Source organism: Mustela putorius, unplaced genomic scaffold, assembly GCF_011764305.1.
Source record: "Mustela putorius furo isolate JIRA1106 unplaced genomic scaffold, ASM1176430v1.1 tig00003927_pilon_pilon_pilon, whole genome shotgun sequence".
Lineage (NCBI taxonomy): Eukaryota > Metazoa > Chordata > Mammalia > Carnivora > Mustelidae > Mustela > Mustela putorius.
Genome location: NW_025422072.1, coordinates 1991186 through 2007760, shown reverse-complemented (window position 1 = coordinate 2007760; position 16575 = coordinate 1991186). Strand labels below are relative to the sequence as shown.

The 16575-nt window shown below is 36.8% G+C and overlaps 1 protein-coding gene across 1 annotated transcript in view; it reads left to right on the top strand.

The window, feature by feature from the left end:
• The window catches only part of COL19A1 (collagen type XIX alpha 1 chain), a 327913-nt gene that overhangs the window by 131791 nt on the left and 179547 nt on the right, over positions 1 to 16575 (top strand). Inside the window, exon 12 of the mRNA XM_045069374.1 lies at positions 11106 to 11159. Coding sequence (XP_044925309.1) covers positions 11106 to 11159 — 54 coding nt within the window. The remainder of the gene's footprint in view (positions 1 to 11105; positions 11160 to 16575) is intronic.

Here is a 16575-nt window from a genome sequence, read left to right as displayed (position 1 = left end):
TTGATTCCAGTTAAAATATTAATCATCCTCTAGCATTTCTTATGCATTCCTTGTGGTGAATTGCCTGATTTTTTTATGCTCAGTTACCAGTTGGATATTATTCTTTTTCTTATAAATGATAAAAACTCTTTGCATAGTAATGATGTTAACTACTAAACCACCATCTGATACTTTTCCCTATCTTGTCATTTGTCTTTTAGTTTAGTTTATAATACTTTTGCCTTATAAGTTTATAATTAATATTTTGTCAAATATATTTTTCCTATTCTCAGTTTCTTCTTTTTGTCCCTTCTTTAGGTTCATCTTACTCATCATGAGCTCTGACCTATGTTCACTTATATTTTTTCTGTTAACTTAATATTTTTATTTTTAAGTATAACCTATCCAGAATTAGGTTTAGTGATGGATTGTGTATTTAAACCTCATGAAGTTCATGTTGTTTATTATGGCATATTGTTCCAGTCTGTTGTAACATTTCATATCATGAATCTGTTGCATATATAATGATAGTGTATAATATATCAGTGGTTCTGATATATTTTACCTCCTATTAAAAATTTGGCCCTATCTAAAGAGGGTAGACAGGGTAAGAAAGAGACTGAACACTGGCTTCTAGTAAATAGAAGCCAGGGATGAGGTTAAATATCCTACAATGGACGGGGTACCTCTCATAACAAAGAATTGTCAATAATGTCAAGTGAAGAGACCTTACAAGTGAAGGAGAGGGAGAAATCCATTGGTACCATGCTTCTCCCCGCTATGTTCTCACCAATAGTAGTATTTCCTAGGCTGTATTTCTGTTTACTACTCTGAGGGACACCAGAAGAGACTTTGCCAACTGTTTTGCAGAAATCCAGATATACATTTCATTTTTTATCATCCTGACCTGTTTCAAAAGTCAATGAAATGAGTAGTTTTAGAGCATAGACAACGGAGCCATGCTGCCTAAGCTGAAATAGGTTCTGCCGCTTAGTTGTGTGACCTTGAGCAACTTATATAACCTCTCTGTCTTCAGTTTCCTCATCTGTAAAATGAGAGTAATAGTCCTATCCTGGATTCTCACAGAATTACAAGATGCTTAAAACAATGCTTGACATGTAGTAAACATTATAGGATTTGGTAACAATGATAGTAAAGTAAGTGACTTGGTTTTTGTGAAACTTGTTTGACCACAGTGACCTGTACTTGCTTCTTAATGTAATTAAACTTTTTACAGTCCATTGCAGATTTTTGCCAGTGATCGAATTGAAGCACCATGTTTCTTCTTTAGCCTTCTGCCACATCTCTTTTCCTCACGCCATGCAGCATAAACCCCATCAGATTATCAACTCTGTTCTCTCTATAGGTATTATTTAAATTTTATTACCATAGTCAGGCTTGCAGATTTCCTTATAAGCACATCTCTTTTTAAAGTAATTATTAACATATAATGTACTATTTGCTCCAGAGGTACAGGTCTGTGAATCGTCAGGCTTACACAATTCACAGTACTCACCAAATCACATACCCTCCCCAATGACTAGAGTCTCTTATCTTTTGTCTTCCTCCCGGTCTCATCTTGTTTCATTTTTTCCGTTCCTACCCCCCACTCTGCCTCTCAAATTCCTCATATCAGGGAGATCTAGAAACATCACCAAAGACAAGGGAATCAAGGGCAAAAATGAACTATTGGGACTTCATCAAGATCAAAACTTTTGCACAGCAAAGGAAACAGTCAACAAAACCAAAAGACAACTGACAGAATGGGAGAAGATATTTGCAAACAACATATTAGATAAAGGGCTAGTATCCAAAATCTATAAAGAACTTATCAAACTCAACAACCAAAGAACAAATATTGTCTTTCTCTGATTGACTTGTTAAGCTCAGCATAATACCCTCTAGTTCTATCTATGTAGTTGCAAATGGCAAGATTTCATTTCTTTCGATGGCTGCATAGTATTCCATTGTATATATTACCACATGTTCTTTATCCATTCATCTGTTGATGGACATCTAGGTTCTTTCAATAGTTTGGCTATTGCAGACATTGCTGCTATAAACATTCAGGTGCACGTGCCCCTTTGGATCACTACATTTGTATCTTTAGGGTAAATACCAGTAGTGTGATTGCTGGGTCATAGGGCAGTTCTATTTTCAACATTTTGAGGATCCTCCATACTGTTTTCCAGAGTGGCTGCACCTGCTTGCATTCCCACCAACACTGTAGGAGGGTTTGCCTTTCTCCACATCCTCTCCAACATTTGTCATTTCCTGACTTGTTAATTTTAGCCATTCTGACTGGTGTGAGGTGATATCTCATTGTGGTTTTGATGTGTATTGCCCTGATGCCTGGTGACGTCGAGCACTTTTCATGTGTCTGTTGGCCATCTGGATGTCTTCTTTGCAGAAATGTCTGTTCATGTCCTCTGCCAGTTTCTCGATTGGATTATTTGTTCTTTGGTTGTTGAGTTTGATAAGTTCTTTATAGATTTTGGATACTAGCCCTTTATCTAATATGTTGTTTGCAAATATCTTCTCCCATTCTGTCAGTTGTCTTTTGGTTTTGTTGACTGTTTCCTTTGCTGTGCGAAAGTTTTGATCTTGATGAAGTCCCAATAGTTCATTTTTGCCCTTGATTCCCTTGTCTTTGGTGATGTTTCTAGGAAGAAGTTGCTGCAGCTGAGGTCGAAGAGGTTGCTGCCTGTGTTCTCCTCAATAATTTTGATGGATTCCTTACTCACACTGAGGTCCTTCATCCATTTTGAGTCTATTTTTGTGTGTGGTGTAAGGAAATGGTCCAGTTTCATTTTTCTGCATGTGGCTGGCTATCTAGTTTTCCCAACACCATTTGTTGAAAAGACTGTCTTTTTTCCATTGGACATTCTTTCCTGCTTTGTCAAAGATTAGTTGACCATAGAGTTGAGGGTCTATTTCTGGGCACTCTATTCTGTTCCATTTATCTATGTGTCTGTTTTTGTGCCAGTACCATACTGTCTTGATGATGACAGCTTTTAATAGAGCTTGAAGTCTAGAACTGTGATGCCACCAACTTTGGCTTTCTTTTTCAATACTCCTCTGGCTATTTGGGGTCTTTTCTGGTTTCACATAAATTTTAGGATTATTTGTTCCATTTCTTTGAAAAAAAATTGATGGTATTTTGAAAGGGATTGCACTAAATGTGTAGATTGCTTTAGGTAGCATGGACATTTTCACAATATTTGTTCTTCCAATCCATAAGCATGGAACATTTTTCCATTGCTTTGTGTCTTCCTCAATGTCTTTTATGAGTACTTTATAGTTTTCTGAGTACAGATTCTTTGCCTCTTTGGTTAAGTTTATTCCTAGGTATCTTATGGTTTGGGGTACAATTGTAAATGGGATCGACTACTTAATCTCTCTTTCTTCTGTCTTGTTGTTGGTGTATAGAAATGCAACTGATTTCTGTGCATTGATTTTATATCCTGACACTTTACTGTATGAGTTGTGGCAGTTTTGGAGTGGAGTCTTTTGGGTTTTCCACATAAAGTATCTCATCATCTGCAAAGAGTGAGAGTTTGACTTCTTTGCCAATTCAGATGCCTTTAATTTCTTATTGTTGTCTGATTGCTGAGGCTAGGATTTCTAGTACTATGTTGAATAGTGGTGGTGATGGTGGACATCCGTGCCAGTTCCTAACCTTAGGGGGATATTCTCTATGGGTTTTTCATAGATGGCTTTGATGATATTGAGGTATGTTCCCTACATCCCTACACATTGAAGAGTTCTGATCAAGAAAGGATGCTGTACTTTGTCAAATGTTTTTTCAGCATTTATTGAGAGAATCATATGGTTCTTGTTCTTTCTTTTATTAATGTATTGTATCACATTGATTGATTTGCAGATGTTGAACCAACCTTGCAGCCCTGGAATAAATCCCACTTGGTCGTGGTGAATAATCCTTTTAATGTACTGTTGGATCTTATTGGCTAATATTTTGGTGAGAATTTTCACATCTATGTTCATTAAGGATATTGGTCTGTAACTCTCTTTTTTGACGGAGTCTTTGTCTGGTTTTGGGATCAAGGTAATGCTGGTCTCATAAAATGAGTTTGGAAGTTTTCCTTCTATTTCTATTTTTTGGAACAATTTCAGGCAAATAGATATTAATTCCTTAAATGTTTGGTAGAATTCCCCTGGGAAGCCATCTGGTCATGGGCTCTTGTTTGTTGGGATTTTTTTTTTTAAGATTTTATTTATTTATTTGACAGACAGATCACAATTAGGCAGAGAGGCAGGCAGAGAGAGAGAGGAGGAAGCAGGCTCCTTGCTGAGCGGAGAGCCCGATGTGGGGTTCAATCCCAGAACCCTGAGTTCATGACCCGGGCTGAAGGTAGAGGCTTTAACCGACTGAGCCACCCAGGCACCCCTGTTGGGAGATTTTTGATGACTGCTTCAGTCTCCTTACTGGTTATGGTCTGTTCAGGTCTTCTATTTTTTTTTTTTTTTTTTTTTTTTTTTTTTTTTTTTTTTTTTTTATTTTTTATATTTTTTTTCTTGTTTCAGTTTGGTAGTTTAAACATCTCTAGGAATGCATCCGTTTCTTCCAGATTGTCAAATTTGCTGGCGTATAGTTGCTCATAATATGTTTTTATAATTGCTTGTGGTTCTTATAATTTCTTATAATCTTATAATTGTATTATTTGTGTTGGTTGTGATCTCTCCTCTTTCATTCATGATTTTATTTATTTGGGTCCTTACTCTTTTCTTTTTGATAAGTCTGGCCAGGGGTTTATCAGTCTTATTAATTCTTTCAAAGAACAAGCTCCTAGCTTTCTTGATTTGTTCTACTGTTCTTTTAGTTTTTATTTCATTGATTTCTGCTCTGATTTTTATTATTTCTCTTCTCCTGCTGGGTTTAGGCTTGGCTTGCTGTTCTTTCTCCAGCTTCTTTGGGTGAAGGGTTAGGTTGTATATTTGAGAACTTTCTTGTTTTTTGAGAAAGGCTTGTATCGCTATATACTTCCCTCTCAGGACTGCCTTTGCTAAGTCCACATATATTTTTTTTAATATTTTATTTATTTAGGGATGCCTGGGTGGCTCAGTTGGTTAAGCAGCTGCCTTCGGCTCAGGTCATGATCCCAGGATGCTGGGATCGAGTCCCACATCGGGCTCCTTGCTCAGCAGGGAGCCTGCTTCTCCCTCTGCCTCTGCCTGCCATTCTGTCTGCCTGTGCTTGCTCTCCCCCCCCCCTCTGATAAATAAATAAAATCTTTTAAAAATATATTTTATTTATTTATTTGACAGACAGAGATCACAAGTAGGCAGAGTGGCAGTCAGAGAGAGAGTGGGGAAAGCAGGCTCCCTGCTGAGCAGAGAGCCCGATGCGGGGCTCGATCCCAGGACCCTGGGATCATGAACTGAGCCAAAGGCAGAGGCTTTAACCCACTGAGCCACCCAGGTGCCCCTATGTCCCACATATTTTGAACAATTATGTTTTTGTTATCATTTGTTTTCATGAATTTTTTCAATTCTTCTTTAATTTTCTGGTTGACCCACTCATTCTTTAGAAGGATGCTCTTTAGCCTCCATGTATTTGATTCATTCCAACTTTCCTCTTGTGATTGAGTTCTATCTTCAGAGCATTGTGGTCTGAAAATATGCAGGGAATGATCCCAATCTTTTGGTACCGATTGAGACCCGATTCATGACCCAGGATGTGATCTATTCTGGAGAATGTTCCATGTGCGCTAGAGAAGAATGTGTATTCTGTTAATTTGAGATAGAATGTTCTGAAAATATCTGTGATGTCCATCTGGTCCAGTGTGTCATTTAAGGCCTTTATTTCCTTGTTGATCTTTTGCTTGCATGATCTGTCATTTCAGTGAGGGGGGGTGGGATGTTAAAGTCCCCTACTATTATTGTATTATTGTCAATGTGTTTCTTTGATTTTGTTATTAATTGGTTTATATAGTTGTCTGCTCCCATGTTAGGGGCATAGATATTTAAAATTGTTCAATATTCTTGTTGGACAGACCCTTTGAGTATGATATAGTGTCCTTCCTCATCTCTTATTAGAGTCTTTGGCTTAAAATCTAATTTATCTGATATAAGGATTACTACTCCAGCTTTATTTTGATGTCCATTAGCATGGTAAATTGTTTTCCACCCCTTCACTTTAAATCTGGAGGTGTCTTTGGGTCTAACATGAGTTTCTTGTAGACAGCATATTGATGGATTTTGGTTTTATTAATCCATTCTGATACCCTGTGTCTTTTGATTGGGGCATTTAGCCCATTTACATTCAGGGTAACTCTTGAAATATATGAATTTAGTGCCATAAGGTGACTGTTACTGTATATTGTCTCTGTTCCTTTCATTTCTACTACTTTCAGCTCTCTCTTTGCTTAGAGGATCCCTTTCAATATTTCCTATAGGGCTGGTTTAGTGTTTGCAAATTCTTTTAGTTTTTGTTTGTCCTGCAAACTTTTTATCTGTCCTTCAATTTTCAATGATAGCCTAGCTGGATATAGTATTCTTAGCTGGATATTTTTCTCATTTAGTGTTCTGGATATATCATGCCAGTTCTTTCTGGCTTGTCAGGTCTCTGTGGATAACTCTGTTGCCAGTTTAATACTTCTACCATTGTATGGTACAGACTTTTTGTACTGAGCTGCTTTCAGGTTTATTCTCTTTGTCACTAAGACTCATAAGTTTTACTATTAGATGATGGGGTGTGGACCTATTTTTATTGATTTTTGAGGCGTTTCTCTGTGTCTCCTGGATTTGGATGCTTGTTCCCTTTGCCATATTAGGGAAATTCTTTAGTATAATTTACTCCAATATACCTTCTGTTCCTCTCTCTCTTTCTTCTTCTTTTTCTGGAATCCCAGTTATTCTAATATTGTTTCATTTTATGATATTACTTATCTCTTGAATTCTCCCTTCATGGTCCAGTAGTTGTTTGTCTATCTTTTGCTCACTTTCTTTATTCTCTGTCATTTGGCCTTCTGTGTCACTAATTCTCTCTTCTGCCTCATTCATCCTAGCAGCAAGTCTCCATTTTCGACTGCACATCATTAATAGCTCTTTTGATTTCAGCTTGGTTAGATTTTAGTTCTTTTATTTCTCCAGAAAGGGATTTATTTCTTCAGAAAGGGTTTCTTGAATATTTTCCATGCCATTTTTTAGCCCAGCTAGCACCTTGAGAATCATCATTCTGAACTCTAGATCTGACATATTACCAGTGTCTGTATTGATTAGGTCCCTAGCCATTGGTACTACCTCTTGTGCTTTCTTTTTTGTGGTGAGTTTTTCCACCTTGTCATTTTATCCAGATAAGAATATATGAACAAGAGAATAAAATACTGGAAGGGTAGCAAAGACCCCAGAAAAAATGTATGCTAACCAAATCAGAAGAGACCCCAAATCAGGGGGAGAAGAAGGAGGATAAAAAGAAATTAAAAAGTATATATATATGTGTGTGTATATATACATATATATTTTAGACTGCTGAATAGAATAGAGCTATATAGGTATATAGGTATATTTTGGACTCTTAGAAGAAACTACCTCCCAAAATTTTAAAGAAAGAAAAACATATATATATATATATATACAAAAAATAAGGGTAAACATGATGAAGGGATGGAATATAACTGTAAAGATGAAAAATTTTTAAAAAATTCTAAAAAAGTAATTGATAAGATAAATTGGTTGGAAAAAGAAAGAGAAAAAATGAGGAGAGAATGTGCTCAGGCTGGAGACTAGATCAAAGCCATATGTTAGATTTAGGGTATATTTTGATCTATTAGCAGAAATTGTATCCAAAATTTTTTTAGAAGGAAAAAAACCCCCATATGTCTAGAAAAAAATCCTAAATACAATGAAGGATAAAATAAGACTATAATAATGAAGGTTTAAAAAGTTTTTTTTTTTTTTTAGAAATGTATTGTTAAGATAAACTAGTTGCAAAACATTAAAAGAAAAAAGAGGAAAAGTTAAAAAAATAGAAAAAGAAAAAAATTAAATTAAAAAAATTTAATCTAACTTTGCAAACTAAAGGATTGTGGGGAGAAAGCCATGAATTCCATGCATTGTTTTCCCCTAGCTCCGGAGTTTCACTGTTCTCCTTGATCAGTGAGCTTGGTCTTGGATGAATGTTCTTGTTGATCTTTTGTGGGGGGGCCTGTTGCAGTGATTCTCAAATGTCTTTGCCTGAGGTGGAATTGCGCTGCCCTTGCCAGGGGCCAGGCTAAGAAATCTGCTTGGGCACTCTTGGGAGTTTTTTTTTCCCTGAATGCTTTCTGTAGACTTCTGAAGGACCAGAATGGAATAAGGGCCTTCCAATCTCAGGCCCGGAGGAGCCAAGAGCTTGGGGCCCCACTCCTCAGCACACCCTCAGAGAAAAGGGGTCAATCACTCTTGTCTCCCTGGTCTCTGGCCACACTCAGAGCTCACCCTGCCTGTGACTGAGTGTTTCTATCTCTGGCGCACAGTCCCATTTGGAGTCTCCAAACCCACCAGATTCCTGCCACGCTGCTCCTCCAGAGGAGGAATGTGAATCTCCTCAGATCTGCCACTTGAGCAGTGGCCCAACTGTGCCTGAGATCATGGTTTAAAGTAACCCCGAGCTGAGCGCCCACTGCTCGGCTCTGTCTCTGTAGTCAGCTTCCCCACTCCAATACCTCGAAGCTCTGCCACACTCAGACATCCCCGATCTTTCTGTGACCCCACCCCACGGGACCTGAGACCACACTGTCCCCATGAGGGCTCCACCTCTGCTTAGCCTCTGGTCCCTCGGTGGAGCAGGCTTCTAAAAGTTCTGATTTTGTGCTCCGGAGCTCCGCAGCTTGCTGGGAGCCGGCCCCTCCCTCCACAGTCTATCTTCCCAAGATTTTGGATTCACTTCTCCACACATCCTACCTTTCAGAATGTGGTCGACTTTCTGTTCCTAGAATTGCTGCTCTTCTCTTCTATCTCCTGTTGAGTTTGTAGGTGTTCAGAATGGTTTGATAACTCTCTCGCTGAACTCCTGGGATCTGATGTCATCTCAGTCTGCTACTCCTCCATCTTACCTCCACTCGCACATACCTCTTTAGAGTTCCTTTTTATTTTCCTCCTGGGAATACCATTGATTTTGAATAAAGATTATATTCATTTTTAGTTACATTGTAAAAGTTAATGATGACATATCCATGGAATTAGATTTGTCACCTTGTGCCAAAAATTTGTTCTATTAACATGTGCTGAACACTTATGTGTCACCACATAGACACCATGTTGTGTCTTATCCCCTTACTAGACAGATATTTTCTTCTGTGTATTTCTGAGCTTCTTAATTCTTATTTGCTTTCTGTCCTATATGATATCCTCTGGAACAGCACTCTTCAGTGGAATTTTCTTTAATGATAGAATTGTTCTGATCTGTACAGTCCAATAGTGTAGGCACCAGTGAGCACTTGAAATGTGGCTAGGGCAACTGAAGAACTGAGTTTAGATTTTATTTAATCCTAATTAATTTAAATGTAAATAGCTACCTGTGGCTGGTGGCTACCACATTGACTAGCACAGTTCTAGAGTATTTCCTTGCCCTTCCATTTTCAGTTTAAATTTTTCAGCTTTATTCTAACTTGAACTTATTTTACTGAATGTGTTTGTATACACTCTTGTCTATCCTACATATTATATATATCATATTCCAGTAATCAAGTCATTTTTACTTCATATCCTGTGTCCTCAAGAGAGTAATAATACATAGACTTAGGTGATATAATAATAATAGCTCATCTTAGATGATTTCAGTATTGTAATAATACAGTCTTAGATGAATACATAGTCCTAGATGTAATAATAAATAGTCTTTGACTACATAATGTATTTTCTCATAAAGTCAGATGCTTGCTTTTCTTTAGGTTTTTTTTTCCTTGCTCATAAAAATAATAGTGTTCATTGTAAGAAAAAACTGATGGAAGAGGGACAAAAGAATAAAGAAGAGGATAAAAAAATCATCCTAGTGACACAAAGCAGAGATTACTACAAATATTACCACATACACACATACACACACACACACACACACACACACTGTTACATGATGGACCTGGCAACTTGGATGAGTTCTTTATATGCCTAATATATTCTTTTATTTTTAGACATTTTACTGATTATACAGATAATGTATATTTATTGCTTTAAAAAATTGAAAAGGAAGAACATAGTGAAGGAAAAAAAAATCAGCCATGATCACAGAATCCATAGATTAACCACTTCTATTGTTCTGGTTTTTCTTCTTCCAGCATTTTTTTCTAAGACCCCTAGTAAGTGGATATATAAGTTGGTAGGCAAGTAGGGAAATAGATGGTATTTAATTGTTTCTGAATTGTGCTACACATGTGCAGCATTTGCCTCTAAAAGTATACATATTTCAGATGATAATCAAACAAAAATATATGTCACTGTGGATACGTATCATAAAAAATTGGTATAAGTGATCATTTTGAACATTTGTAACTTTAAAGTTAAAAAACAGGTATTTGTTAACATTTATTTGTTGAATTTGTCAATCCCTTAATTGTATCTTACTTTTTACATCATAAGGATTTTCCTGTAGTATAAAGTAAAATTTATAAACATGATTTTAATGGCTGCATTATATTCCATTTTATCTATATACCATAGTTTATTTAATCAGTTCCCTATTATTGTACATTTAGCATGTTTCTCTTTTATACTGCTGTAAATAGCATTGTGCCCTATAATTTAGTGCCTAAAACCTTTCATCTCTATTTCCCTAGGTTACATTCTTAGAAGCAGAATTACTGGGCAAAATTAAATGAACAGATTTAAGACTCTTGATATATATTGCCAAATTGCCCTCCAGAAAGTTCCTTGTTGCGTATAGAAGAAAATAAATAATCCCTGTTCTGTTTCTACCCTTTAATCATTTTTATACAGCTTTTCTTTGAACCTTTAAACTTCCCTTTGGTTTTAGGACTCAGAATTGTTTTTTAATAAATGTTTCTTTCAAGGGATTAGCAAAGTAATCACATTGTTATAAATGCCCAACAATGTAACATTCTTATTTTTTCTTAGTAAAGGTTCTCAGGCTATAACATTTTTTCATTGTATAAATTGTTTCTTTCTAGGGTGAACAAGGAGAAAAAGGAGATCCAGGTCTGGCTGGCATTAATGGACAAAATGTAAGCCTAACTCTTTTTTTTTTCTAATATTCTGTTTATATTTTGCCATGGAAATATATTGATTGTCTAAGGGTAGTAGCATTTTACTATGCATGGAAGAACTAACCACAATCAACGCAAAGTCAAGAATCAAGGCAGTTTTTTTGCGTGACTCTGTGTTTTTAGTGTCATTATGGTTCATTCCTTGGGTTTACATATTTTATATCCTGTCATCCTTAACAGTGCTTTCTTTTTTGTTGCTTCTGGATTGCATTTTTTCTGGTTTTCTTCTATCTTTATTCTTCTTACATACATTCTCATGTGGTCCGTGTTCTCACCCAGGGTTGCTCTTCATCTTATACCAAAGTTCCCTCTACATGGGTCTGCATGGGTGGGATTGCAATGATGAAAAGAAGGGGAGACGGGGAGGGGAGACTTGTAGTTCTGTCTCCCTCCCCTTCCACTGCACCAGGTCATCAGCCTCAGGGATACTATTGCCTGTAACATCCTGATGTCCTAGCATCTCTTCTTCTTTCCCTTAGGATGACAGTCCCCACTCCCCCTCCCCCCCACACACTCCCATTCCCTGAGCTTCACTTTGATTCTTATGATAAAACTTGAAAATTATCCTAAATCTGGGTTTTTCTCTGAAGTATAGACTAATCTGCTCATCAAAATCACCATTTACTATAGCTACATTAACTTTGCTAGGGAAAATGACCACTACACCACTTGTTTTCTGGGTTTAAAAAAAAAAGGAAACTAGATCTGGTCCCCTTATGCATTAAAGACGTTGCAGAATCCATCTTGTATGCAGTAGATCACCATGGTAAGAAGGGAAGCTGGTCACTATGGTCCCTGTGGCTTGTGGACAAAGAGGAATACCTGAATGTGGGGAGGGGGGTTCTCCAAGAAAAATACCCTGGTAATTAACCCTATAGTCAACACTGCATTGAGGTTCTGACCCCCCACAACTTTACTCTCTTGGTACCGTCCTGAGAAGCTTCATTTATATATTTAATAAGATTCTCATTCTTATCCCATTTCCTTTTGAAGTGATTTTTCTGTATGAGAGGATGGGGCCTGGTACCTAGGTTTGTAGCTGGAGGAAATCTCTGCATCTTCTCTAGCTCTTTACAATGCCTCAACACATCGGATGTCACAACTGTTGGTCCGTACACTTGAACTGGGCATCTGATTCACCTCCCTTCCCCACCAGTGGAGGTACCCGTTATCATAGTAAGAGTTCTGGAGTGGAAAACCAGAGCCCACTGTGTCACTAGCTGAGAACATCACTTCTATGTCTGTGAAGGATGGGCTTAGAGTAGAGTCTAAGGTCCCCATCATTATGATGTTCTATAATTTTATACAAAGAGATTATTAAGATTACAAACTTGAAAAGCATCCATTCAGGCTTTAGGAATTCCTGCTGCATGTAAGGAGTTGAAGAAATAACAAACAGAATACATCTGGAGCCAGAGTATGGAAGGTGCTGTGTACAAGGATGTTTTCTTTCCTTCCTCTAACGGAGGGGAGACATCCTCCAAGCTGTGTTTAAATGAAGATTAGTTTGACTGTCTGTTACACAAAATGGATAAAATTTGGGCCTTTGCCTTTGTTTTTTTTTTTTTTTTTTTTTCTATCATACCCTTCACAAGAGCAAAGACCATTTCTTGGAATCCCTAGTACTTAGTCAATATTTTCAAAGTTCCAAATAATTATTTGCCAAGCTTTAATTTTAAAAACTGAAGAAGTATAATAATAGTTTAAACTCTAAGTAATCAGAGCCTAAAGTAGGATAACAGGGATGGAAGGGAGTACATAGAGAGTGATATTACAGTGGTAAAATATATGCAATTTGGCACTACATAGCATTAAAAACTCAAAAATAGCTCAAGAATTTGACCATTCATTATGGGAAGGATGTTAATTGTGAAAAATATAGTGGTATTGAAGGAAATTAATGATAGTGTTACAAAAGATAACCAAACTGCATTTATGTGGGCTCCCTGAGATAGAGGAACAAAACAAAGATATTTAGAAGTTCATTAAGATAACCCTGGAGGGGCACGTGGGTGGCTCAGTGGGTTAACCATCTGCCTTCAGCTGAGGTCATGATCCCCAGGTCCTGGGAACAAGCTCTGCTTCCCCATCAGCTACCTGCTCAGCAAGGGCATCTGCTTCTTCCTTCTCTTTGCTTGTCTTCCCTGCTCGTGCTCTCTTGCTTTCTATCTCTCTCTCTCTCTCTCTCTCACACAAATAAATAAATAAATAATAATCTTTTTAAAAAATCTTTTTTAAAAAGATAACATTGTAGTTGAAATAGAGAGGAATTTATCCAAACACTTGAATAAAACTGGAAATTAGAGGGGTTGGACTCTGAAGTCTATCTACATTAACTTGGAGATTTGGAAATTATTCTTATGGCTCTGCAAGTAAGGTGGTTTGACTTTTTAGAAGTAATCAATTGATAAGTACATATATTTGAGTGCCTACTACTTGTCCAGATGTTCCAGCAGCCATTGTAAGGGTTCCAAACCTGAATAAGACCAACCTGTTGAGAGAACACATAGTGTAGTGGGCAGTGTGACCTTTCCTCTTGGAAAGGAACTTGGAAGAGTTCTTTGCATGCCCCCAAACACAGGGCTGTCATTTCATTAGTACCATCATTGTTTAATATAGTTCATTAGGTATATCATAAAGCAGGACAAAGCACATTAACTTTTCTCACTTTGTTACTTAATTAATATGTAGATGATATTATTTTCCTTTCCTCAATTTTGCCGAAGATATTCAGAAGTCATGACTAAGGAGAAATAAGAAAAAGTAATGAAAATTCTCCTTTTCTCCCCTCTACTATCACTAGGAATAAAGAGTCAAATGCTCTATTACATCATTAGTGGTGGAACTGTCAATAATGTGTTATCATTCATAAACGATTTCCACAAGGAATTTGAAATGTGATCCTTACTCTAGCTTTATGGGCTAGCTAGAGCAGGGGTGGTAAAATCTTTGTTTTCAGAGGCAAGAAATAAAGACTTGGGACATTAGACGACTTTTTTTTTTTTTTTAAGAAAATGGTAAAATCAGCTTTTAACCCTCCATGTTTGACTATAAAGTCTCTTATTTTCCCACTAAATCATGCCACGGTTGTCGTTGCCTATTTTTCAGTACTAAAATAAACTGACTATGCAAATTAAAATCATTCAGCATTTATGACAGTTCACTCTGCCTTTCAATAAGCACAGGTACACATTCTTAGGGAATGAAGGGCATTATAATAGTGATTTCAATTTGAATTAAAGTCAAGCCATGATGGAGAGTCTAACTTCAGAAACATTCTGTTAGAATGCAGAGTGAATGAACTCAGTGGGCCAGCTCTCTCTAGCTAACTTTCCAAGGCAAAGAAAATTGGAAGAATTTAATATTCCTACTAAATGAATCCAAAAGCCCTTTTAAATGGTCTTTATTCTTCTATATTACAAATATCTTGATGTAAATGTATCTTTTACTAATTTCTTCTGTGCCAGCTTTTTCAAAAAATGGGCAAACTCACTTTGGAAAAATGTAAACCTGATTTACAGGGAAATATTCAGCAGTTCAGTCTTTCTCAGTGGGACACTATTTGCATTTTGGGTAAGACAGTTCTTTGTTATATGGGACTGTCTTGCAAAAACAGAATGTTTAACACCCCAAAGGCTCGCCAACTAATGTAGCAGTTTTTAATCATTAGGACCAAAAAAAAAAAAAAAAATTGCTCTTATGTCTTTCTAAAAACATCCTTTGTAGTGTATATGTATGTAAACTTTGGATTGATCTTCAAGGTATTAGAGTATTGGACTAAAGTTATTGAACTAAATACATGTTCCTATTTCCCTTATAGTGTAGGTAATGCATACCAAACATATTAAAATCGTAAAAAATTTGAATTTCTAGAATTTAGCCTTCAAAATACCAAGACCTCAATTTTACACACATTTGAGTTTATAATTAAATGATTTTGATTGTGACCTACTGTGAGATATACTCAACAAATGCATCTTTTAACAGACTCGAGAGGGAATCTTATAAAGTTGTTAATGTAAGCTTTAAAAGTCAGACGTCCTGGGGCACCTGGGTGGCTCAGTGGGTTAAGCCGCTGCCTTCGGCTCAGGTCATGATCTCAGGGTCCTGGGATCGAGTCCCGCATCGGGCTCTCTGCTCAGCGGGGAGCCTGCTTCCCTCTCTCTCTCTCTGCCTGCGTCTCCGTCTACTTGTGATTTCTCTCTCTGTCAAATAAATAAATAAAATCTTTAAAAAAAAAAAAAAAAAAAGTCAGACGTCCTGGGCTCAGATCCCAGCTCTGCCACTGCCTAACTGGCATACTACTCAGAACATGACTTACTCCCTTGGTGCCTCACCATTTTCATTTGCACAATGGGATGATAATGTTAATAACACTTCAGGGCTTTTTTTTGGTCTGTGTTTGAGGATAAACAGGGTTATGCGTAAAGCATTGAGAACAGTGTCTTGCATACAATAAAAGCTGTGTAAATATTTACTGTTATTTGAAACTGGGTTAAATAAAACACAATTATCTCTAATAAAAATATCATTTCGTTTGTTTTTTTGGTGAGGTTATATAATCTTAGGAAAGTTGATTTCAATCAATGAGTTTAGACTCTTCCTGTGCATTTTTATTATTGTCTTTCATATATCCCTTATCAGTACAGCATCTGATGTTTCTAAAATAATCTTGTTAATCTCTTTATACCAGTGTAATCTTTATTATTAAATGCAAAAATATTGAAATCACAAAGCTGAGCTATCAGCTGGCAACAGCTGGTGCCATCACTAGGGAACAGGCTCCAGTCAATGGGAAGAGGAGGCGAAGAATTAATTGATGGTTAAAATTTTTTTTAGCAAATATTGTTTTGTTTAACAAATATTATATCTTCTGATTTTTAAAGATGCTACCTACCATGAGTAGTAGATATTCCAGGAAAATTAATTTCACAGTCTGCCTGCTTTTATAATTCTAGATATTCTACTGTCCTTCAGCTTTCATCTTGCCTTTAGATAAGAGTTCCTATCTCCACATAATGTGCAGAGTCAACTGCTGTGCTTTTGAGAGTCTTTATATACATGAATTTTATTGAGAACCTTGATAATAGATTCCCTTCTTATTCAATATTGAATTCATAGTCTGTTCCATTTGATTCTTTATGCTTTAGGGTGTGTGCTGCATCTTTTCCTCCCCAGTACTCAATAACCATCGATAGCAGCACCAGTGTGACAGGAGGAGAAAAATTGCACTTCAGAAAAGCATTACTGATCTGTTTCTTAGAGCTTATTATGATGCCATGGCCTTAAAAACATTGTACTTTGTCAGAGGACATGAGTTACATGGGCCCACTTCAGTGGCCATAAAAGTAGAAGCTTGATAAATGTAGTACTT